Below are 26,367 nucleotides of genomic sequence, written 5' to 3'. Positions count from 1 at the left end.
ACCCGGCATGGGGGGGGGGGAGAATACCACCCCATAACTCTTGGGCGGGACTCTCCGACCCCCAGCCTGGTCGGAGAATCACTGGGGGGGGCGGCGTGAATCCCGCACCCGCCAAATTCTCCGGCACTGGAGATTCGGCGGGGGCGGGAATCACGCCGCGTCGGTCGGCGGCCACTCACAGCAGCCCCCCCCGGCGATTCTCTGGCCCGCGATGGGCCAAAGTCCCGCTGTTTCTTTGCCAGTCCCGCCGGCGTGGATCAGACTAGGTCCCTTACCGGAGGGACCTGGCGGCGTGGGGGTGCTCCGGGATCCTGGGGGGGCGGAGGGCGATCTGGTCCCAGGGCATGCCCCCACGGTGGCCTGGCCCGCGATCGGGGCCCACCGATCCGCGGGAGGGCTTGTGCTGTGGGGGCATTCTTTTCCTACGCGTCGGCCATGTCAGCCTGCGCAATGAATTTTTCACTTAGGAGAGATAAAGAGGGTGAATACTCTTTGTGTTTATGTAGAAGCTTTGAGAAAAGCTTTGAGAAAAAAAATGGTTACCCAAAGCTCTTACACTTGTTCCAGGTTCTTTCTACCAGTTTTCTTATTCATAGATTCACAGAATTATAGAATCCCTACAGTGCAGAAGGAGGTAATTTGGCCCATCGACTTGCACCGACCCTCCGAAAGAGCACTGCACCCAGGCATGTCCCGACCCTATCCCCACTTAATCTTTTGGACACCAAGGGGCAATTTAGCATGGCCAAGCCACCTAGTCTGCACATCTTTGGACTGTGAGAGGGAACCGGAGTAGCCGGGGGAAACCCATGCAGACACGGGAAGAATGTGCAAAATCCTGAAGTCAGAATCGAACCGGGTCCTTGGCGCTGTGAGGCGACAGTGCTAACCACTGTGCCACTGTGTCACCCCAATTTTACCAGGATTGACAGTCAGGGAGATCTAGGTGTACAGGTCCACAGGTCACTGAAAGGGCGAACACAGGTGGAGAAGGTAGTCAAGAAGGCATTCGGCATGCTTGCCTTCATTGGCTGGGGCATTGAGTATAAGAATTGGCACCTCATGTTGCAGCTGTATAGAACCTTAGTTAGGCCACACTTGGAATATAGTGTTCAATTCTGGTTGCCGCACTACCAGAAGAATGTGGAGGCTTTAGAGAGGGTGCAGACGAGATTTACCAGGATGTTGCCTGGTATGGAGGGCATTAGCTCTGAGGAGCGGTTGAATAAACTCGGTTTGTTCTCACTGGAACAAAAGAGGTTGAGGGGCGACCTGATAGAGGTCTACAAAATTATGAGGGGCATAGACAGAGTAGATGGTCAGAGACTTTTTCCCAGGGTAGAGGGGTCAATTACTCAGGGGCATAGGTTTAAGGTGCGAGGGGAAAGGTTTAGAGGAGATGTAGGAGGCAAGTTTTTTACACAGAAGATAGTGGGTGCCTGGAACTAGGAGGTGGTGGAAGCAGGGACGATAGTGACATTTAAGGGGCATTTTGAATAGGCTGGGAATAGAGGGATACGGACCCAGGAAGTGTAGAAGATTTTAGTTTAGACGGGCAGCATGGTCGGCACAAGCTTGGAGGGCCGAAGGGCCTGTTCCTGTACTGTACTTTTCTTTGTTCTTGAGTCTGGTAGCTGTGGGGAAAAAGCTGTTCCTAAGTCTGGGTGTACACGTCTTCAGACTTCTGTATCTTCTATCTGATAAAGGGTCTGGAAGAAGGTGAAGCCTGGGTGGAAGGAGTCTCTGATAATGTAAGGGTGGCAAGCTTGTGCGATGCATTGGGCTGAGTTCACCACACTAGTTTCTTGCGATCTTGGGCCGAGCAGTTGCCATACCAGGCTGTGATGCAGCCGGATGGGATGCTGTCTTTGGCACATCAGAAGAAGTTTGTGAGAGCCGATGCAGGAGTGCCGAATTTCTTTAGCTTCCATAGGAAGAAGAGACGTTGTTGGGCTTTCTTATCTGTTGTATCAACATGAGTGGACCAAGACAGACTGTTGGTAATGGTGACCACCAGAAACTTAAAGGTGAGTGCAGAAGACCGTTGTCTCAATACTGAATACAATTTATACTGAGCATCCATGTGTATGCACCTGTAATTAAGATGTTACATTTTTCACTGAGAGTTCTGTGAAGCCAATGACAAGTTAGCAAACTCCCTGGTGATGGTGGAATAATGAAATGCCTGATCAGACATTGTCAATCTAAATATGTATTCAGGTAATGCTTAAATTATATGTTATAGACAATTAGCGATTTTTCAATGTCATAAATCATGACACGTTTAACAAAACAAAGGGCAACTTGAATACTGTGCGAGCAAGGCTACCAAACAGTTTCAGGTCATCTTAAGCAACAACAAACAGCTGAAATGCAACAAGCTCACTTCAAGGCCCAATGATTTGCACAATGCTTGCAAAACTAGGTGGAAGTAAATCGCCAGCTTTCCTCAAATTTCACTGAATCCTTTTGGTTGCTTACACTTTGCAAACTCAGAATGAAGTTTTTTCCAGATCACACACATTGCAATCTATGTTTATCACTTAAAATCATTCAATTCTTGAAGCCAGAAGCTGAATAAATTAATGACAAGTTATTATAATAAAGCTAAATAGAAAATAACAGCTACTTAGCAGGATTTTACAAATCTATAGAAATACTTCACAGGTTATAAAGTTGAACTATTTTCCTTAAACACCATTGTATAACAAAAGTCTAATTTCCGACATACTTAAAAGATAAAAAGGACTAATTTTTCAACATTACTTTGTCGGTGCAGATCCTTCTGGCCAGGAGCTCAGATTCAAAATTCAGACACAACCATACACAGTTTTCAAAACATTTAAAACCATGGTCAGAAATCATCCATAGGGTGCACCTGAACGTTTCCCCATGCAATAACAGCCAACAAAATTGAATACTGACCAGTTGAGGCCTGGGAATTAACCCCCAAATCTGTTTAATTACCTCAAACCAATTTTGCAACTCGTAAACACAAACCTATGGTGGCACTTACCTTACGTCTGGTGTTGGTAATCCTGTCACAACACATTCGAGCTGGACCCTGCTTCCTTCTGCTGCTTCCCTGCTCTTTAATCGCTGGATAAAGCGTGGAGGATCCCCTTCACTCCCTTCAGTGTGCACTTCAGTTGACTGAACTTCCGTCGTTTTAGCTTCTGCTGTTAGTGTCTCGGTGCCTGCTGATAGAACCGGGGCCTGTGCTATTTCTTCAGATTCCTCCTTCGGTATAGTTTCTTCGTAGTCCTGAGCTGATAATGGCACGTGTGTCCTCTCCCTCTCGTCAACGGACCAAGATGAATATTGAGCCTGTGAGTGGGATTTTGTCTGCACCCTGCTTCGAGAGTTCTTACAGGTTCTAGGTTTAACCCGCTTTGTACTTGTTGTCTTAAAGAGTGAAGATAACTCCTCGATAAAATCCGCAGCTTTAGTTAAATAATCTTTTTTCGCATCTGTTTCAGTAGAGTAAGGGCTGTTCTTTGACTGCTTCCTGAATTCTCTATGTGTTTCTTTCAAGTTGCTGGGACTCCTGGTTAAGTTCTCACAGTGGTACGATTGATTGTTCAATTGCTCTGGGGAACCTGAGGAACGTGCAGGATCTAAAACGTTCCTATTCCCAGCGGGTTTCAAAGTGTTAGATAAATCTTTGGTGGGGCAACCTACATTGATCTGCTTTTCGTCTTTCTTGACTTCATGAGAACACTGGGCAATGGCTTGCTGAGCTAAATTTACGCTTTTGTCCAATTCTTCCTGACTCAAAAATGCAGACAAGTCAGGAGATTCATCCTGACCATCTAAATCTTGGGGAACCCCAGTTTTACTGACATAATATATATGCTGTGAAGTACCTTCTGACCTGCTTTTCTGACAGTGATCTTGATGTATTCTGACTTCAGCTAAATAGCTCTCCCTCAGAAGTTGAGATATGGACGTGGAAGCTTCAAAGTTGTCCTCTTGCATTCTGTCATGAATAAAAACAATTTCCAGGTTATAAGAACATAAGAACATAAGAACATAAGAACTAGGAGCAGGAGTAGGCCATCTGGCCCCTCGAGCCTGCTCCGCCATTCAATTAGATCATGGCTGATCTTTTGTGGACTCAGCTCCACTTTCCGGCCCGAACACCATAACCCTTAATCCCTTTATTCTTCAAAAAACTATCTATCTTTACCTTAAAAACATGTAATGAAGGAGCCTCAACTGCTTCACTGGGCAAGGAATTCCATAGATTCACAACCCTTTGGGTGAAGAAGTTCCTCCTAAACTCAGTCCTAAATCTACTTCCCCTTATTTTGAGGCTATGCCCCCTAGTTCTGCTGTCACCCGCCAGTGGAAACAACCTGCCCGCATCTATCCTATCTATTCCCTTCATAATTTTAAATGTTTCTATAAGATCCCCCCTCATCCTTCTAAATTCCAACGAGTACAGTCCCAGTCTACTCAACCTCTCCTCATAATCCAACCCCTTCAGCTCTGGGATTAACCTAGTGAATCTCCTCTGCACACCCTCCAGCGCCAGTACGTCCTTTCTCAAGTAAGGAGACCAAAACTGAACACAATACTCCAGGTGTGGCCGCACTAACACCTTATACAATTGCAACATAACCTCCCTAGTCTTAAACTCCATCCCTCTAGCAATGAAGGACAAAATTCCATTTGCCTTCTTAATCACCTGTTGCACTTGTAAACCAACCTTCTGTGACTCATGCACTAGCACACCCAAGTCTCTCTGAACAGCGGCATGCTTTAATATTTTATCGTTTAAATAATAATCCCGTTTGCTGTTATTCCTACCAAAATGGATAACCTCACATTTGTCAACATTGTATTCCATCTGCCAGACCCGAGCCCATTCACTTAACCTATCCAAATCCCTCTGCAGACTTCCCGTATCCTCTGCACTTTTCGCTTTACCACTCATCTTAGTGTCATCTGCAAACTTGGACACATTGCCCTTGGTCCCCAACTCCAAATCATCAATGTAAATTGTGAACAATTGTGGGCCCAACACGGATCCCTGAGGGACACCACTAGCTACTGATTGCCAACCAGAGAAACACCCATTTATCCCAACTCTTTGCTTTCTATTAATTAACCAATCCTCTATCCATGCTACTACTTTACCCTTAATGCCATGCATCTTTATCTTATGCAGCAACCTTTTGTGTGGCACCTTGTCAAAGGCTTTCTGGAAATCCAGATATACCACATCCATCGGCTCCCCGTTATCTACTGCACTGGTAATGTCCTCAAAAAATTCCACTAAATTAGTTAGGCACGACCTGCCTTTTACGAACCCATGCTGCGTCTGCCCAATGGGACAATTTCTATCCAGATGCCTCGCAATTTCTTCCTTGATGATAGATTCCAGCATCTTCCCTATTACCGAAGTTAAACTCACTGGCCTATAATTTCTTTCTTTCTGCCTACCTCCTTTTTTAAACAGTGGCGTCACGTTTGCTAATTTCCAATCCACCGGGACCACCCCAGAGTCTAGTGAATTTCGGTAAATTATCACTAGTGCATCTGCAATTTCCCTAGCCATCTCTTTTAGCACTCTGGGATGCATTCCATCAGGGCCAGGAGACTTGTCTACCTTTAGCCCCATTAGCTTGCCCATCACTCCCTCCTTAGTGATAACAATCCTCTCAAGGTCCTCACCTGTCATAGCCTCATTTCTATCAGTCGCTGGCATGTTATTTGTGTCTTCCACTGTGAAGACCGACCCAAAAAACCTGTTCAGTTCCTCAGCCATTTCCTCATTTCCCATTATTAAAACTCCATTCTCATCCTCTAAAGGACCAATATTTACCTTAGCCACTCTTTTTTGTCTTATATATTTGTAAAAACTTTTACTGTCAGTTTTTATATTCTGAGCAAGTTTACTCTCATACTCTATCTTACTCTTCTTTATAGCTTTTTTAGTAGCTTTCTGTTGCCCCCTAAAGATTTCCCAGTCCTCTAATCTCCCAGCAATCTTTGCCACTTTATATGCTTTTTCCTTCAATTTGATACTCTCCCTTATTTCCTTAGATATCCACGGTCGATTTTCCCTCTTTCTTCCGTCCTTCCTTTTTGTTGGTATAAACCTTTGCTGAGCACTGTGAAAAATCGCTTGGAAGGTTATCCACTGTTCCTCAACTGTTCCACCATAAAGTCTTAGCTCCCAGTCTACCTTAGCTAGTTCTTCTCTCATCCCCTTGTAATCTCCTTTGTTTAAACACAAAACACTAGTATTTGATTTTACTTTCTCACCCTCCATCTGTATTTTAAATTCCACCATATTGTGATCGCTCCTTCCGAGAGGATCCCTAACTATGACATCATGAATCAATCCTGTCTCATTACACAGGACAAGATCTAGGACAGCTTGTTCCCTCGTAGGTTCCATTACATACTGTTCTAGGAAACTATCGCGGATACATTCTATAAACTCCTCCTCACGGTTGCCTTGACCGACCTGGTTAAACCAATCGACATGTAGATTAAAATCCCCCATGATAACTGCTGTACCATTTCTACATGCATCAGTTATTTCTTTGTTTATTGCCTACCTCACCATCTCGTTACTATTTGGTGGCCGATAGACTACTCCCATCAGTGACTTTTTCGCCTTACTATTCCTGATTTCCACCCAAATAGATTCAACCTTATCCTCCATAGCACCGATGTCATCCCTTACTATTGCCCGGATGTCATCCTTAAATAACAGAGCAACACCACCTCCCTTACCATCCACTCTGTCCTTCCGAATAGTTTGATACCCTCGGATATTTAACTCCCAGTCGTGACCATCCTTTAACCATGTTTCAGTAATGGCCACTAAATCATAGTCATTTACGATGATTTGTGCCACCAACTCATTTACTTTATTCCGAATACTACGAGCATTCAGGTAAAGTACACTTATGTTGGTTTTTTTACCTCTGTTTTGAATCTTAACATCTCCAGTTTTATTCCTTTTGTTATTACTGGGCCTATTCACTGTGTGCTCCCCTCAGTCACTGTACCTTGTACTGTCGCCCTTATGGATTTCTGACTATGTCTTCTCTGCCTTGCACTTTTCCCCTTACTTCCTTTTGTTTCTGTCCCTGTTTTACTACCTTCCAACTTCCAGCATTGGTTCCCATCCCCCTGCCACATTAGTTTAAACCCTCCCCAACAGCTCTAGAAAACACCCCCCCTAGGACATCGGTTCCAGTCCTGCCCAAGTGCAGACCGTCCGGTTTGTACTGGTCCCACCTCCCCCAGAACCGGTCCCAATGCCCCAGGAATTTGAATCCCTCCCTCTTGCACCATCTCTCAAGCCACGCATTCATCCTATCTATCCTGACATTCCTACTCTGACTAGCTCGTGGCACTGGTAGCAATCCTGAGATTACTACCTTTGAGGTCCTACTTTTTAGTTTAACTCCTAACTCCCTGAATTCCGCTTGTAGGACCTCATCCCGTTTTTTACCTATATCGTTGGTGCCTATGTGCACCACGACAGCTGGCTGTTCACCCTCCCCCCCCAGAATGTCCTGCAGCCGCTCCGAGACATCCTTGACCCTTGCACCAGGGAGGCAACATACCATCCTGGAGTCTCGATTGCGTCCACAGAACCGCCTGTCTATTCCCCTTACGATCGAGTCCCCTATCACTATAGCCCTGCCATTTTTCTTCCTGCCCTGCTGTGCAGCAGAGCCAGCCACGGTGCCATTAACCTGGCTGCTGCTGCCTTCCCCTGGTGAGCCATCTTCCTCAACAGTATCCAAAGCGGTATATCTGTTTTGCAGGGAGATGACCGCAGGGGACACCTGCACTGCCTTCCTACTCTTGCTCTTTCTTTTGGTCACCCATTTTCTATCTCCCTCAGTAACCTTCACCTGCGGTGTGGCCAACTCGCTAAACGTGCTATCCACGACCTCCTCAGCATCGCGGATGCTCCAAAGTGAGTCCATCCGCAGCTCCAGAGCCGTCAAGCGGTCTAACTCAGTACAATGACATTAGCTGAAACAAAAATCCATCCATTCAGCTTGATGTTATACAGCGCTACCACCGTGCCAAATGGGATAGATTCAGAGAAGATCCAGCAACTTAAGACTGGGCAGCCATGAGGCGCAGTAAAGTAAAGCCAAATAGCCAATGTCCCAGATGACCATAGGCGTCTTCTTTGAGGGCGGGGGAGCTGATGAGTGGTGATTTAACCTGAGGATCACCACATCTCAGGCGGGGGGCAAGATTGAGAAGATGGGCTGTCATGAATACATTCCGCCGGTATGGGACTTGAATTCACATAGTTAGCCTCGCTTGGCATAAAAAAACCAGCTGTCCAGCCAACTAAGGTAAAGAGGCCCCTGAGGGGCAGTAGACCATCAGCAGCAGCAGAATTGCACTCACCCAGACTCTGTAACCTTATGGCCTGGCATATCCCCCACTCTGCCATTACCACCAAGCCAGTGGATCACCCTTGGTTCAATGAAGAGTGGAGGAGAGCATGCAAGGAGCAACACCAGGCAAACCAAAAAATGAGGTGTCAACCTGATGAACCTACAACACAGGATTACTTGTGTGCAAAACAGCATAAGCAAAACGTAATAGACAGAGCTAAGCGATTCCACAACCAGCTGATCAGATCTAAGCTCTGGAACCCTGCTACAACCAACTGTGAATGGTGCTGGCCAGTTAAACAACTCACTGGAGGAGGGTGATCATTGCTCGGCACACCATCGAGGGCCGAAGGGCCTGTTCTGTGCTGTACTGTTCTATGTAACTATGGAGGTCTCATTTCGTAGCCTCAGCTCGTTTCCTGCCGACTGCGCGATGCCGTCATGGGCCCCCGACCAGCGACTCCCCCAGGCCTGCGCCACGCGGCCACCCAGCCACCATGCTGCCCCAGCCTGCCACTTTTGTGGCCAGCCCCAGCACCCGCGGCAGCACTGCCCGGCCCGCAACATGACCTGCAGCAGCTGCGGGCGAAAAGGCCACTACGCCAGAGTGTGCCTGGCAAGGAAGGCCCCAGCCCCTAAACCTCCAGCAGCACAAAGTAATAACCCTCCGCACTCGCAAGCCCGCAGACCCCGGAACGCAGCAGCCTATGCCCCGACTCCGCCCCCACCCACCACGTGTGATCCATGGGGGCTGCCATCTTGGCAGACCCCCACCACGCGGTCCACCACAGGCGACTCATGGGGGCCGCCATCTTGGACGCCACCTTCCTCGCCGCCCGCCACGTGCGATCCACGGGCCGAATGGGCGAGCCACGTTTCCGTACTTGGATAACGTCACCATCTGCGGCTATGACCAGCAGGACCACGATGCCAACCTCAACCGATTTCTCCAGACGGCCCAGAAGCTTAACCTCACATACAACAAGGAGAAATGCATTTTCCGCACAGCCAGACTAGCCATCCTCGGCTATGTCGTGGTAAACGGAGTCCTGGGTCCCGACGCGGACCGTATGCGTACCCTCTTAGAACTCCCTTTCCCTCATTGTCCCAAGGCCCTCAAACGGTGCTTGGGATTCTTTTCGTATTATGCCCAGTGGGTCCCTCAATAGGCGGACAAAGCCCGCCCACTCTTTAAGGCCACACTTTTTCCCCTGTCAGCTGAGGCTCGCCAGGCCTTCAACTGCATCAAGGAGGATATCGCCAAGGCTGCCATGCGGGCGGTGGATGAATCCGTCCCTTTCCAGGTAGAGAGCGATGCCTCAGAGGTAGCTCTTGCAGCCACACTAAATCAGGCAGGGAGACCAGTCGCATTTTTCTCCCGAACCCTCTCCGCTTCAGAACTCCGACATTCCTCAGTTGAAAAGGAAACACAAGCCATTGTGGAGGCTATTCGTCACTGGAGGCACTACCTCGCAGGTAGAAGGTTCACCCTCATCAACGACCAAAGATTGGTTGCCTTCATGTTTGACAACTCGCAAAGGGGCAAAATTTAAAATGACAAAATTCTGAGGTGGAGGATCGAACTCTCCACCTACAAATACGATATTATGTATCGACCGGGGAAGCTCAACGAGCCCCCCAGATGCCCTGTCCCGCGGGACGTCTGCCAGCGCACAGAGCGACCGCTTAAAAGCCATCCACAATGACCTCTGCCACCCGGGGGTCACCCGGCTCGCCCACTACATTAAAGCCCGAAAACTGCCTTTCTCCACCGAGGAGGTAAAAGCCATCACCAGGGATTGCTCGATTTGCAAACCGCACTTCTACAGACCAGACAGGGCCCACCTGGTCAAGGCTTCGAGGCCCTTTGAACGCCTCGCTATCGATTTCAGAGGGCCACTCCCCTCGACTAACAGGAATGTGTACTTCCTGAACGTAATAGACGAGTTCTCCCGTTTTCCCTTTGCTATCCCGTGCCCCAATATGACCTCCCGCACAGTCATTAGGGCCCTGCATACTATCTTCATCCTGTTTGGTTTCCCCAGCTATGTACACTTCGTACTTTATGAGCGACGAGCTGCGTCAGTACCTGCTCGGCAAGGGCATCGCCTCGAGCAGGACTACCAGCTACAACCCCAGGGGGAACGGTCAGGTGGAGAGGGAGAATGCGACGGTCTGGAAGACCATCCTACTGACCCTCCGGTCCAGGAATCTCCCGATCTCCCATTGGCAAGAAGTCCTCCCCGACGCGCTCCGCGATCCCTCTTATGTACCGCTACCAACCAGACCCCTCACGAGCGGCTCTTTATTTTTTCCAGGGGCACTACCACAGGGGTTTCGCTCTCGGCATGGTTGATGACACCGGGCCCAGTACTCCTCCGGAAGCACGTCAGGACGCACAAAACTGACCCACTCATAGAGAAAGTGTTCCTACTGCATTCGAACCCCCAGTACGCCTTCGTAGAGTTTCCTGACGGCCGTCAGGGCACTGTATCCCTCCGGGTCCTAGCATCTTCAGGGTCCAACCCCCCCACTACCACCGCCGAGGTACCCCTCACACTACATCCCTCCCAATCCGCCCCCCACGCCCTCGCACCTACCAGTTCGCTAGATTTTTTTTGCGCGCCCCGCCAGCTAGCTCCCAGCGCCCCCAGTCCCCAGTCGAACCAGACGGGTACGAAGCTCGGGCGGAATCGCCCCCAGAGTCCGCCATCGTACCCCAACCGACGGTGCTCATCCAGCCACCAGAAGGGGCTGCAACCCCGGTGCTCCGCCGATCACAGCGGACAACTCGGCCACCGGACAGACTCAATCTGTAAGCCACCACCCCCGCCGGACTTGATTTTTTAACAGGGGGTGAATGTGGTGAATCACAGTAGCGTAATTCACACTGTATTATACATGTTGTACTATGTCTTTGTAAGCTCGGCAAACGAGCAGTTGCGCTGCTCTGCCACTAGGGGGAGATGCACTGGGAGTGTACGGGAGTTTGTACTGGGCTCCACCCTTGGCTCCACCCACGGCTCCTCCCCCTAACCGGAAGTATAAAGGTTGATGCTGAGAGCCTGCCTGCCAGTTCATCTGGAGTTCATCTTGTCACAGGCAGGCTCTGTTGTAAGACGATTAAAACCACTGTTCACTTCTAACCACGTGTCGCGTAAATTGATGGTCTCGTCAGTGCTATTGTCTCTGAACCAGTAATCCAAAGACTGAAGGGGTCTGGGGTCCAGGTTAAAATACCACAACTGCAGATGGTTAAATTTAAATTGCCGAATGTCGTAAAAAGCTCACCTGGTTCACGAATGTCCTTTTGGGAAGGAACTCAGCCATGCTTACCTGGTCTGGCCTACTTGCGACTCCAGACCAACAACAACATGGTTGACTCTTAAATGCCCTCTGAAAGGCCAACTGAGCCACTCGAGGGCAGTTAGGTATGGGCCACAAATGCTGGCACAGCCAGCGATGCCCACATTATCCATGAATGAAAAAATATATTTATCGACGTTCTTTTACTATCACTGGGTCAAAATTATAGAATTGTCTCCTGACAGCAAAGTGGGTGTACCTACACTTCATGGACTGCAGCGGTTCAAAAAGACACTTCACCACCACCTTCTGAAGGGCATCTAGGGATGGGCAATAAATGCCCACATCCCGTGAATGAATTTAAAAATTGTGACCTTTATAATTGAAGAATGGTATACTCTCATTGTATCGATCACCTCCTGACTTCAGGATCATTTCATAGAATTTACAGTGCAGAAGGAGGCCATTCGGCCCATCGAGTCTGCACCGGCTCTTGGAAAGAGCACCCTACCCAAGCCCACACCTCCACCCGATCCCCATAAACCAGTAACCCCACCCAACCCTAAGGGCAATTTTGGACACTAAGGGCAATTTATCATGGCCAATCCACCTAACCTGCACACCTCTGGACTGTGGGAGGAAACCGGAGCACCCGGAGGAAACCCACGCACACATGGGGAGAACGTGCAGACTCCGCACAGACAGTGACCCAAGCCGGGAATTGAACCTGAGACCCTGGAGCTTTGAAGCAATTGTGCTAACAACAATGCTACCGTGCTGATCATCAATCTAAGGGTATATTTACATACCAAGTCTAGTTTGCAGTGAAGTGAATCATTTTTAAAAATTCATTTGCAGGAGTTGCAATTCACTGGCTAGACCAACATTTGTTTCTCATCCCTAATTGTCCTTGTTCAGAGGGTATTTAAGAGTCAACCACATTGCTGTGGGTCTGGAGTCACACGTAGGCCAGACAAGGTAAGGACGGCAGATTTCCTTCCCTGAAGGACATTAGCGAACCAGATGGGTTTTTACGACAATCGTTAGACTTTTCAACACAAATTCCACAATATGCCAATGTGAAATTCAAACCGGGGTTTCCAGAGCATGACCCTGGGTCACCAGTCCAATGACAATACCTCCTCCTTTCTGCCATCCTTTAATTGAGGGATTTCAGGCCCCATGTTATGCATTGCTTTAGCTCTTAGTTACACAAATCATGATAATGGACATAGAGTGGGACAGTTAATAATAATAATAATTGCTTATTGTCACAAGTAGGTTTCATTGAAGTTACTGTGCAAAGCCCCTAGTCGCCACATTCCAGCACCTGTTCGAGTAGACGGTACAGGAATTGAACCCGCGCTGAAGGCATTGTTCTGCATTACAAGCCAGCTATTTAGCCCACTGCGCTAAACCAGCCCCTAATAGGATTGCAATTGACTTCAAGACCACAAAGTGAAGACAGAGTTTGAAAGAATTAGTGCAACAGGCCTCTTCAAACTGTTCCTGGAGCTATCTACTTGTAGAATATGGACACATGAGCAAAGCCAGTCAAAAGATGCGCAGGTTGGGTGGATTGGCCATGCTAAATTGCCCCTTAGTGTCCAGATGAGGGTTAAAGGGTTACGGGGATAGCGTGTGGGATTGGGCCTAGGTAGGGTGCTCTTTCAAAGAGTCAGTACAGACTCGATGGGCAGAATGGCCTCCTTCTGCACTGTAGGGATTCAGTGGAGTCTATGACTCTATGACTGGGAGTAATTCCACACTCTTATGACCCTGTAGTAAGCTATGTTCACTGGAAGCGGATGATGGAAGATTGGGGGGACCATGCTGTTCATCTAATTCCATAATTCCAACTCACACTCCCTTCAAACACAACTATCTCATTAGAAACACAAACTTGAAGGTTCGCTCTCACTGTTCCAAACACCTCTGCTGAATGTGTCCTCTCGATAGCCTCACTTTCGAAATCATTTCTGTTTTTCTATATATTTCAGTTTGGGTTTAATTTATAAAAAGGTGGTTCATTCACAAAGTACCATTTTAGTCTTAAAAGATACTGTGCAGTAACATATCACCCGGAATCAATTATTCGTCCTGGACCCCCCTCCTTATCAGCACTGTGGGTATACCTACACCACACAAACAGCAGCTCAGGAAGTCAGCACCCCATCACAACCTCAAAGACAAGGAGGGTTGGTGAATAAATATTGATCTTGCCAGCGACACCCACATCCTATGAATAAATGAAAAAAAATCTTTCAAGTCTGCTTTTTAAATGCTGATAGCTTCTGTCTGCTGACGTAGTGCAGTGTCTAACCTGTGCCTTTGAAGGAAATCTCCATGTAAGCTATCTCAGTGCAGGTCCTACCTCAATACCTGAGAGGTTGAAAGTTGGCGATATTAAATCTATGTTTATGCGACCAGTCAATATTACTGATGCATTGATTGCTCTCAGCTGACCACATGTTGCTGACACTCAGAACAGCAGAAATCAGCAGAGGAAACATTGCCCTTCCAGAACTCTTTCTGCAGCTGTTGTGTACATTAATTCTAGGAGCAAATCCTCTCGAAGCAATAATCTAATTATAGGCCGTGATATCATATTACTATACAAAAATCAAAGCAGACCCTGAGTCATCTGAAATTTGTTTCAAACTGAGAACCGACTTTGTAATGAAACTGAATTTGAGAAATGGACCCCAGAATGGATGGGAGATGAGATCATTTGATAAGAATCTGTGACGTCAGCTGAATAGCTAATTCATCTGTGGCAAGCGATCGCTTCAGTCGCTTAATAAGATAAAAATACACCATCCAACAAGTCCTGAACTCGAGCTCAAACGAAACCCAATGACGACATTTAAATCAAATTCTCAGCACTGGAGTTGAATAGAACCACAGAGGCTTTGCGAGTGTATGTGAGACAGCATGCTACTTTCAATTCTATATTTGTCTCTACAAGCTAGTTAATACATTAATACTACGTTAAACCAATAAAACAATACCTTTTGACTGGCCCAGTGGATGGTGTGATGTGAGAATCTAGCAGTGGCAGTTACCCAGTAGAAGCTGAGAGATGAGATGTGGGACACCTCTGCAATCTTGCAGACACTTGGGACTAGAGGAACCAACAGCCCGGGGGGTTGGTTGAAAGTTAACCTTGACGTTGGTGAGGTAGTGGTAATAAGCAATGGGCAACCTGTCACCACGACACAAGTAGCATTTGTCAGCATACTGGGTCCGAAGTTATTTTCGGCAGACGAGACCATGTGCCTAGGACATGCTCACCTCATTGGATGGGAGACTGTGAGCAATGTATAGCAGCACCTAAGACACAGTCTCAAAGCCTGGCCTATAACATTACTCCAATGGATATGCCAGAAATCTTCACTGATTGATCAGCACAAAACATAATGGGGAGTGGGGCTATTCCATAGAGCATTGCTTTTGTATTATTTCAGGACACATTACATCCCTGTAAAATCTAAAGATTAGAATTAAGGACTGTAATTTCAGAATAAAAGTGTGGATGAACGACATTGAAGCATTTTTCATTCTATTCCCCAGTGACCGTTCAACAGGTGGGTACTCCTAAAAATAGCTCCGACATGCCAATCGCCTTTGTTGCAAAGATCCATGTGCTGATTTACTGTTCAAAGAAACCCGTTTGTACTCGCTTATAACATTTGTAAAAAGAAAAGCTGTAAGGTATCATACATTCTGAATTTAAGAATGCAGAACAAACATTTAAGAAGTGATTTCCACTTATATTCCAAAATTGAGGAACTTTTTGATTCCATCAGCAGAACTTCTATGTCTCAGTCCGACTCCACTCAAACGGTTGACCACCCTACCTCTTGGGACCCATGTTAGCTGATATTATTAATGGCTCTCTCTCCTCAGGTTTACCAGCCCAATCCCTTCAAATCTATGATCACCCCTCCCCGCTTGATCCCACTGTCTCAGAAGATTGCTGTCCCATCTCCAACCTCACTTTCCTCTCCACAAATATTGGACATGTTGTCACTTCTCAAATCTGGGTCCATTTTCCCCCCACACTTCCATATTTGAATCCCTCCAATCAGGTGACTGGCCCTGCCACAGGACTGCAACTGCCTTTTTAATCGAAGTCACGAATTGCGTTGTTTGTGCCTGCGACTATCATAAACTATTCCTTCTCGACCTATCAGTAAACTTTGATGATGTTTACAACAACATCCTCTCCAATGCGGTGGGATTTTCTGGTCCCACAGTACGGTAGCATAGTGGTTAGCACTGTTGCTTCACAGGTTCCCAGGTTCGATTCCTGGCTTGGGTCACTGTCTGTGTGGAGTCTGCACGTTCTCCCCGTGTCTGCATAGGTTTCCTCCAGGTGCTCCGGTTTCCTCCTACATGTCCCGAAAGTGGTGCTGTTAGGTGGATTGGACATTCTGAATTTTCACTCTGTATACCCGAACAGGTGCCAAAGTGTGGCGACTAGAGGCTTTTCACAGTAACTTCATTGCAGTGTTAATGTAAGCCTACTTGTGACAAAAAAACATTATTATAATCAATGGCATTCCCATTGAATCCACCCTCCGTTGCTGGGAAACCCAGGGCGGGTCTGCACCATTAGTTCAGAGGGAAGATCCCGCCAGCGTGAACAGCCGAAAGATCTCGCCCATTGGCCAAACTCTCCAAAGTTTAGCCACACCATTCTCAACCTTGGTGCTGTGCTTGACCCTAAAATGAGTTTCAACAAAACATCTGCCCCATCACTAAGACTGCCTTCTTCCTATCCCATAACATTGCTCAAGCCCAGCATACCTCAGCTCAGGGGTGGGCAAACTACGGCCCGCGGGCCGCATGCGGCCCGCCAAAGGTATTTCTGCGGCCCACCAAGTCATTAAAAAAAAAAAAAAAAAATTTTTTTTTTAAATTTTTTTTTTTTTTTTTTTATTTTTTTTTAAGGTTAATGGGGGGGGCTGTTGGGTTACTTACTGGTATAGGGTGGATACGTTGACTTGAGTAGGGTGATCATTGCTCGGCACAACGTCGAGGGCCGAAGGGCCTGTTCTGTGCTGTACTGTTCTATGTTCTATATGAGGCGCCCAGAATCATAACCGGGTGAAGTAATTATTTTACTTAAGATACTATGCGGCCCTTTGTGAATTGTGAATTTCTGAATGTGGCCCTTGAACGGAAAAGTTTGCCCACCCCTGCCTCAGCTCTTCTGCTAATAAAACTCATTCCTTGTGTTTGACAATTCCAATATTCTCCTGGTCAGCCTCCTCTTTTCTATCTGAAAATACACAAGTCCATTAAAAAATAAATTGCAGAGCACTTGAAAGCACTGGCAGGATCGAACTGAGCCAGCCTGTACTTATGAAAGGGAAATCATGCTTGACAAATATACTGGAATTCTTCGAGGATGTAACTGGTAGAGTTCATGAAGGGGAGCCAGTAGATGTGGTTTATTTGGACTTTCAGAACACTTTCAACAAGGTCCCACCTGAGAGATTAGCATGTAAAATTAAAGTGCATGGGATTGAAGGTTGTGCATGAAGATGGATAGAAAACTGGTTGGCAGACAGGAAACAAAGAGTCGGATTAAATGAGTCTTTTTCCAAGTGGCAAGCAGTGACTAGTGGGGTACCACAAGGATCAGTGTTAAGACCTCAGCTATTCAGAATATATATTCATGATTTAGATGAGGGAGCTAAATGTAATATCTCTAAATTTGTAGATGATACAGTGCTGGGTGGGACGGTGAGATGTGAGGTTGGCTCAGCAATGCTTCAGAGTGATTTTGACAAGATGAGTGAGTGGGAAAATGCATGGTAAATACAGTATAATGTGAATAAATGTGAGGTTAGCCACTTTAGTAGCAAAAACAGGAAGGCAGATTATTATCTGAATGGCCACAGATTGAGAGATGAGAATTTGCAATGAGACCTGGGTGTCCTCATACACCAGTCACTGCAGATAAACATGAAGGTACAGCAGGCAATAAAGAAGACAAATGGTATGTTGGCCTTCATTGCGAGAGGTTTCGAGTACAGAAGCAGGGATGTCTTGCTGCAATTATAAAGGGCTTTGATGAGGCCACACCTGGAATATTGTGTGCCGTTTCCGTCTCCTTATCTGAGGAAGGATGTTCTTGCTCTCGAGGGAGTGCAGCGAAGGTTAACCAAACTTATCCCTGGGATGGCAGGACTGACAAATGACGAGAGATTGAGTCGGTTAGAATTATGTTTGCTGGAGTTCAGAAGAATGAGGGGGTGTCTCATAGAAATCTATAAAATTCTAAAAGGACTAGACAAGGTAGATGCAGGGAAGATGTTATCAATGATGGATGTGTCCAGAACCAGGGGTCACAGACTGAGGATACGGGGTAGACCATTTAGGACTGAAATGAGGAGAAATTTCTTCAGCCATAGAGTGGTGAGCCTGTGGAATTCGTTACCACAGAAAGCAGTTCAGGCCAAAGCACTATATATTTTAAAGAAGGAATTAGAAATCATTCTTGGAGCTAAACGGTTCAAAGGATACGAGTGAGAAGGCAGGAACAGGCTATTGAGTTTGATGATCAGCCATGATCATAATGAATGGTGGAGCAGGCTCGAAGGGCCGAATGGACTCCTCCTGCTCCTATTTTCTATGTTTCCAGCTAAAATATATTTGTGTTCATTCAAAGCACTTGTTGCCTGCACCTTAACGTTCCCCAAGTCTCATTCACCTCCTTCCTTCTGAATTGTAATGGCTCCTGGTCTGTTAAATTTAGTATCCCGAACCTTGCTTTCAACTCCTTCCATGGCTTCACCCCTCCTGGACTTGGAATAATATGCCCAGTCGCGGTGGGCAGGACTCACCACCCAGAAGTGAAAGGCATTCTGACTCCCACCCCTGTCATTCAAATATGCCATATAAAACGGCAATTATACCATTTCAGGCCTGAGGGTGGGTTTCCAGACTGAGTATACTTCCAAAGCCCACCCCATCAGTGTTGCGGGACAGGGTGTTCAACATCCAAAGTTGTTGGCACTGTCCCAGAAGGAGGTCAGGGTCACTCATTCAAAGGGTTACCTGGCACAGGGTCAGATGACCCAGCACGTGTGTGCTTTCTCCATACATCTATCGAATGTATTCAGCAAAGAACCAGGCTTGGCTGCACGTAAGTGTGAATACATAGAATTTACAATGCAGAAGGAGGCCATTCGGCCCATCGAGTCTGCACCGGCTCCTGGAAAGAGCACCCTACCCAAGGTTAACACATGGGGAGAACGTGCAGACTCCGCACAGACAGTGACCCAAGCTGGAATCGAACCTGGGACCCTGGAGCTGTTAAGCGATTGTGCTATCCACAGTGCTACCCTGCTGCCCACTTTCAACGTTCAACATTTTACTGAATAGTGCAAATTCTAAGTTGCTTCTTGCCACTGACCACAGTGATGGTCATACAATTTGACCCTGAACATGTTTCCAAGATCTTAACAGAAGAGAAGCTATTTAGTTCTAGCTTGTCTTCCTCCATAGATGTCCGCGGCAAATGAGTGAGGATGGACAGAGGAGAGAAGAGCAAGAATAGCCCCAAGGTTCAATGACAAATCCCTGTGCGTCCTCCTCCAGGCTGTGCCTACCAGATGTGACTACCTTCTGCCAGGAGCCTGGCAAGAGGTGCCAGCGGAGGTCAGCAGTGTAGGCATCATGCCTCACACATGGACGCAATGGCAAAAGAGGCTGAATGACCTCTTGAGGTTGGTCAAGGTGAGTAACTCTTCATTATGTCTATCCTTCTGCCAGTAAGCTGCAGGGAAGGCTTGAGAATGCTGAGGTCCAAGGCAGCATTATGCAGCAGTGTCATTGGTCTTTGCTCAGGTGCTTCTGTAGATTCGTCATGTTGGTTCCATGAGGGTGGCCTTGTATACATGAGGAAGGTTCGTAAGGGTCTTGCCAGCCAAGCATTGTGGTGATCATGCATTTCTGTCACATTGCAGGTGGGCTGACATCAACTAACCTAAGAGTGTGTGCTATTGCAATGTTACAGCTACTTTCAGGAGAAGCATGCCCACCATGCCAATGAGAGAGGTAGAACTGAAGGTTCTCCTCATCTCCTCAGTGGCTTCATCAAAGTCCATTGGCAAAGGCATGACTGAAGGAAGGATCTGGTGAGGTTGCAAGTGGCTGAAATTGGGACACCGGGAGAAGGCACATGGGAGGAGTAGTGGTGATTGGCATGCTTCCAAAAATGTAAAAATGATTGTCTTGGCATTCAAAGGCAGGGAGGCTCCCTGGTGGAAAACTTGTGATATTGTTGCAGGGTGTGCTGTGATGATGTGACGATTGCAATGGGTCATAGCTCATATTATACATGATTCTCATGGTGCTGAGCATTGTGAGCTTGCACACCCATGGAGTGGGCTTCAATGCCAACCAATATCCTTTTATCACCATGTCTTGCGCAGGTGAAGTCTATTCCGTGGAACACGACAGAGAGCCTGGACCATCAATTCCCTCCAAGGATAAGCAAGAACCCTCAGAGTTGCAGCGTCACATACTTTCACCGCGCCAAGCACCAGCGCAGATACTCGCACCTCGATTTAGCGGATCAGGCCAACGGTGGGCACACTCTGGTGAGGGAATTTCACAGTTGTATGTACAGCTGCCAGAGAGTGTGGTGGAGCACGCCTCGGGCAGACAGAGAAGTGTCCAATGTGATCCATGAACTGATTCCAAGCTGGATGATGAAGTTCTGGAGTTGTCCGTTAGATGAAAGATGTTGGAGATCCATTGTGAGCTGTGTGGAGATTTGGTGTGTATAACTAATTGGATTGTGTGCTCTGACCCAGATTGTGGAAGTGTCCACAGAGGCCATGTGCACTGTGATTACCCAGTCTTCGAAGCGCCAATTGTCCCCAATGACAGACTGGCTGGCAACTGACCTGGAGGGACAATCTGAACATCATGCTGACACAACTATGGGTATGCACATATGCACTCCAACCTGTACATCATTACTCTGCCTCTGAGCTCAGGGACCCAGAGCCTGGGCAACAGGGAGACTGGTTGCCCCTATTTTAATCATTCAACTATTGGCTGCTATAGTATCAGAGGTATAGTAGCTAGCCCCTCTGAGGAACGTTCTCTGAGGGAGCAGTCACTTGACCTGCTAGTCCAATGAGGGAGGGAAGTTGAGAATTCATTGGGACATGTTGAGACTTGTCCCCGCAGTTGGAACCTAGAGCTGAGAATGGAAAGACCGTTTCAAAGCACTCCATAAATAGTTGTTTATAGTTGAAAGAAAATGTTGTTTCTTATAAATGGCGCAATGGCTATCAGTGTTGCACAGTGGTTAATACTGCTGCCTCACAGTGCCAGGGACCCGGGTTCAATTCCGGCCTTGAGTGACTGTCTGTATGGAGTTGCAGGCTCTGCCCGTGTCTGTGGGAGTTTCCTCCGGGTGCTCCAGTTTGTTCCCACAGTCCAAAGATGTGCTGGTTAGGTGGGGTTACAGGGATAGGGCAGGGGAATGGGCCAAGCTAGGCTGCTTTTTCAGAGGGTTAGTGCAGATTCCAAGGGCCAAATAGCTTCCTTCTGCATTGTAGGAATTCTATGATTCTACGTTAACTGGTGGAGCCAGTTACGACAGAAAGTAGTGACTACCAATAGTCGTGAACATAGCACAGTCCAGCATGCGAATCTGCCTCCCATCCATTGACTCAGTCAACACCTCCGCTGCCTCGCGGAAGTGGGCAGCATAATCTTTAAATCTCCCACGTGGGTTATTCTCTTTTCCAACCTCTTGCATCAGACAGGAGATACAAAAGTCTGAGAAGATGCACCAAAAGATTCAAACACAGCTTCTTCCCCACTGTTACCAGACTCCTAAATGACCCTCTTTTGAACTGAACTGATCTCTCCACGCATCTTCTCTACTGTGGCGCAATACACTCTGTATGCTTCACCTGATGTCTATGTATATGTATTTACTTTGTGTATTTATCATATATCCTATGCTTTTCCATGGATGGAGTGATCTGCCTGGACTGTACGCAGAACAATACTTTTCATCGTACCTCGGTACAAGTGACAATAAATCTAAATTTAAATCTAAATCTGGAGCCAATTCTTGAAGTTATTACAAGATGCCTTGAGCGAAAGCTCTTTGATTCCCTCCCTACAAATGTGAGGTTATCCATTTTGGTAGGAATAACGGCAAACGGGATTATTATTTAAACAATAAAATATTAAAGCATGCTGCTGTGCAGAGAGACCTGGGTGTGCTAGTGCATGAGTCACAGAAGGTTGGTTTACAAGTGCAACAGGTGATTAAGAAGGCAAATGGAATTTTGTCCATTGCTAGAGGGATGGAGTTTAAGACTAGGAAGGTTATGCTGCAATTGTATAAGGTGTTAGTGAGGCCACACCTGGAGTATTGTGTTCAGTTTTGGTCTCCTTACTTGAGAAAGGACGTACTGGCACTGGATGGTGTGCAGAGGAGATTCACAAGGTTAATCCCAGAGCTGAAGGGGTTGGATTACGAGGAGAGGTTGAGTAGACTGGGACTGTACTCGTTGGAATTTAGAAGGATGAGGGGGGATCTTATAGAAACATTTAAAATTATGAAGCGAATAGATAGGATAGATGCGGGCAGGTTGTTTCCACTGGCGGGTGAAAGCAGAACATAGCCTCAAAATAAGGGGAAGTAGATTTAGGACTGAGTTTAGGAGGAACTTCTTCACCCAAAGGGTTGTGAATCTATGGAATTCCTTGCCCAGTGAAGCAGTTGAGGTTCCTTCATTAAATGTTTTTAAGGTAAAGATAGATAGTTTTTTGAAGAAAAAAGGGATTAAGGGTTATGGTGTTCGGGCCGGAAAGTGGAGCTGAGTCCACAAAAGATCAGCCATGATCTAATTGAATGGCGGAGCAGGCTCGAGGGGCCAGATGGCCTACTCCTGCTCCTAGTTCTTATGTTCTTATGTTCTTATAAACATTTCTGCCTCCTTTAAGATGTAGATTTCTGCTGATGTATCAAAAGGTTGTTAGTCGAGCAGCAAAAGAGCACTGAGGTGTATGATCTCCGTGAATCTTGTACAGAATTGACAGTGTGGCAATATGGCAGTGTGAAAAGCGCCAATCTTTGGATGGAATGCTAAACAGCGGTCAGACAGCAGTCACTTTCATGTAGTTTGCCAAGTAGAAAATTGGCTTCAGTAGTCAGTAAAATTGGACAGGTGTAAAACCAGCAGAGCACTGGCACTTGTCAATTTCCCAATAGGCAGGTTAAATTAAAATTGCTCCCTCAAAGACAATAATGGAACAATATGGAGCTGGTCTTCTGAGAGGTTGAGAATAAGTTAGCTGAGGCATCCCTTTCATCTGAATCCTTAATATAATTTTGTTACTGGAGTGAGATATTTGCAACATTATTTCCTGTTTGATTTACCAGTGAACTGGACAGATTCACACATTTCATGAGACGAGAACAAATCACTGGACAATTATAAATATATGGGCTTCACTTTGTGTCTCTCTGTTCAGCATAAACAGGACAGCAGAGCCATGACAATGGTGGCGTGAATTTGCCATCACAATGGCCAAACTCTAGGTGCCGCAGACCCCACCCCACCCCCATCCCTTTCCATCCCCTCCCCACCCCCAAGTTAGGCAATACACCAATGTCAAATGAAAATTGAGATTTCATCCAGGCTGCAAAACGTTGTTCACAATTCCAGGATAAGACATGATTCTCTCAGGCAGTGCTTCAACAACCCAGATTCTGTGTTGCCGTGGTAATCCCCTCATTCTGTCACATTACACCACTACACTCAGACCTTGCTGATACAGAAATCCAATCCACGCTTAATTAAATTGGAAACAGGGCTGGGCTGTTAAATGGGACAGAGAGATAGAATGGACAAGAAATACAGAGTTGGACTTGACTGAGATGCGTTAGAAGATGCACCAAAATTCGTGGGCAGCTGATTTGGGGTCAGGAGATCAGAACTTGGGAGTGGCGAGAATAAAAATCCACACATTGATAGAGGAGGGTGATATGGGGAGGTGGGGTAGAGGTGGGGATTTGGCAATGATGTGGGATGATGTGAGTGTGGTACCCACTATCTGCAACAAACTCAGATCTGTGACAAAATGGTAGTTGTGGCTAGTGCAGAGAGAGGCATAGCAACTAAAATTGGAGTGGATCCTAAGGACTTTAATATTGGCAAACAGTGAAATACTGTCTCTACTGGTGGGGAAAAAGGGAATGGTGGCAGAGGATTATCACTGAATATGTAGAATAGAACAAGGTTAAAACTGCCATCTCCAACCACCACAGCTGACAAACCAAAAGACGTAGGAGTAGAATAAGCCACTCGGCACATCGAGTCTGCTCCACCATTTAATGAGATCATTCTGACCATAAGATCAAAAGACATAAGAGTAGAATTAGGCCATTCGACCCATCGCGTCTGCTCTGCCATTCAATTATGGCTAATATGTTTTGCATATCAATTCTCCTGCCTTCTCCATATAACCCCTGATCCCCTTATTCAAGAACCTATCTATTGCTGTCTTAAAGACACTTAGTGATTTGGTCTCCACGGCCTCGGTGGCAAAGAGTTGCACAGGTTCCCCACCCTCTGGGTGAAGAAATTCCTCCTCATCTCTGTTTTAAAGGAGCGTACCTTCAGTCTGAGGCTGTGCCCTCGGGTTCTCGTTTCTTCAACTAGTGGAAACATCCTTTCCACGTCCACTTTATCCAGGCCTCGCAGTATCCTGTAAGTTTCAATAAGATCCCGTCCTCATCCTTCTAAACTCCAACGAGTACAGACCCAGAGTCCTCAACTGCTCCTCATTTGACAAGCTCATCATTCCAGGGATCATTTTAGTGGTTAGCACTATGGCCAGGGTCCCAGGTTCGATTCCCGACTGGGGTCACTGTGTGTGCGGAGTCTGTATGTTCTCTTGTGTGTCCGTGGGTTTCCTCCGGGTGCCCCGGTTTCCTCCCTCAAGTCCCGAAAGGCGTGCTATAAGAACCTAGGGAGGGCCGTCATTTTCACGATCTGTACCCTCCCCGCCAGTGACAGCGGGAGCATGTCCCATCTTTTAAAGTCCCCCTCCATTTGTCCCACCAGCCGGGTCAGATTAAGCTTATGCAACAAATCCCACTTCCAGGCCACCTGTATACCCAAATAATGAAAGCTCTTCTCTACCCTCCTCAGCGGCAGCTCTCTCAGTCTCTTCTCCTGTCCTTTAGCCTGAATCACAAACAACTCGCTCTTCCCCACGTTCAATCTATATCGAGAAATTGCCAAATTCCCTTATTATCCGCATGACCTCCCCCATCCCCTCCAATGTGTCCGAAATATACAGGTGGAGATCATCCGCATAGAGCGAGACCCGATACTCCACCCCCCTCCCCCCCAGACCAGCCCCTGCCAGTTCCTTGAAGCTCTCAACGTCATGGCTAGAGCAAATAATAGCATGGAGGGGGGCACCCTTGCCTCATCCCCTGGTGCAATTTGAAATACCCCGACCTAAGCCAGTTCGTACGTACGCTTGCCACAGGCGCCTGGTACAGCAATCGCACCCACCGGATAAAGTCCTTGTCGTGTTATTCACCCTGCGGTAACACGGACTGCAACTGGATGCAGTTGTACTTGAAAGTAGACTCTAAACTGTGATGTCGGTTCAATACGCTTTATTGAACCTGCTAAGCAGTGCACACAGTTCGCTGTGGGTTTGACACTCTACTAATCTAAGCGTGCTTATTATAACTAACTAGACCAGACTAGCTCTGAGCCACGTGTAGAAGGTGTTGACTGATATATTCACCCTGACTGTCACTACAGTTGTCACCAGTGGAAAGAGGCAGAGTGTTGATGCCTCGTGTGTTTTATAGTGCGAGACCACCTTCTAGTGTTCTGCCTGGTGATTGGTTGTGTTCTGTCCTCTGTGTTGATTGGCTGTACTAGGTGTCTGTCACTGCCTGTCTATATCTCATTATGTGCATGAGTGCAGATCATGACAGTCCTCACCAAATTCAAACCTACCCAGCGCCTTCCACAGGTACTCCCACTCCACCCGATCGAAAGCTTTCTCTGCATCCATCGCTGCCACAACCTCTGCTTCCCCTCTTTCCGAAGGCATCTTAATAACATTTAAAAGCCTCCGCACATTGGCATTAAGTTACCTGCCCTTATCAAATCCAGTCTGGTCTTCCCCGGCGGAAGGCGATGGGCCCAGACAGGATCCCTGGTCGTGCACTCAGAGCCTGCACGGACTAGCTGGCAGAGGTTTTCACAGACATCTTTAACCTATCCCTACTCCACTCCGAGGTCCCCACCTGCTTCAAGAAGACCACCATCATACCGGTACCAAAGAAGAACCAGGCAACGTGCCTCAATGACTACCGCCCGGTGGCCCTGACGTCAGTTGTAATGAAGTGCTTCGAGAGGCTGATCATGAAGCGCATCACCTCCATACTCCCGGAACGCCTTGATCCACTGCAATTCGCATACCGTCGCAACCGGTCCACATCAGACGCCATTTCCCTGGCCCGACACTCATCCCTAGAGCATCTCGAAAACAAGGACTCCTACATCAGACTCCTATTTATTGACTACAGCTCCGCCTTCAACACCATAATCCCAGCCAAGCTCATATCAAAGCTCCAAAACCTAGG

At 47.1% G+C, this 26,367-nt stretch overlaps 1 protein-coding gene across 5 annotated transcripts in view; it reads right to left on the bottom strand.

Moving 5' to 3' along the window:
- The window catches only part of mypn (myopalladin), a 356,035-nt gene that overhangs the window by 311,856 nt on the left and 17,812 nt on the right, over window positions 1-26,367 (bottom strand). For 4 of the 5 annotated variants that reach the window (XM_038822204.1, XM_038822196.1, XM_038822201.1 and 1 more), the window contains exon 2: window positions 3,017-3,979. In XM_038822204.1, the coding sequence (XP_038678132.1) occupies window positions 3,017-3,978 (962 nt within the window). In that variant the 5' untranslated portion in view covers window position 3,979. Of the gene's footprint in view, window positions 1-3,016; window positions 3,980-14,707; window positions 14,918-26,367 lie in introns of those variants that run through there. The other variant, XM_038822199.1, reaches the window with a different exon arrangement.

This window comes from Scyliorhinus canicula, chromosome 16 (assembly GCF_902713615.1).
Source record: "Scyliorhinus canicula chromosome 16, sScyCan1.1, whole genome shotgun sequence".
NCBI classification, from domain to species: domain Eukaryota; kingdom Metazoa; phylum Chordata; class Chondrichthyes; order Carcharhiniformes; family Scyliorhinidae; genus Scyliorhinus; species Scyliorhinus canicula.
Note: the sequence above shows the minus strand (reverse complement) of the source record. Positions and strands in the feature narration are given on the sequence as shown.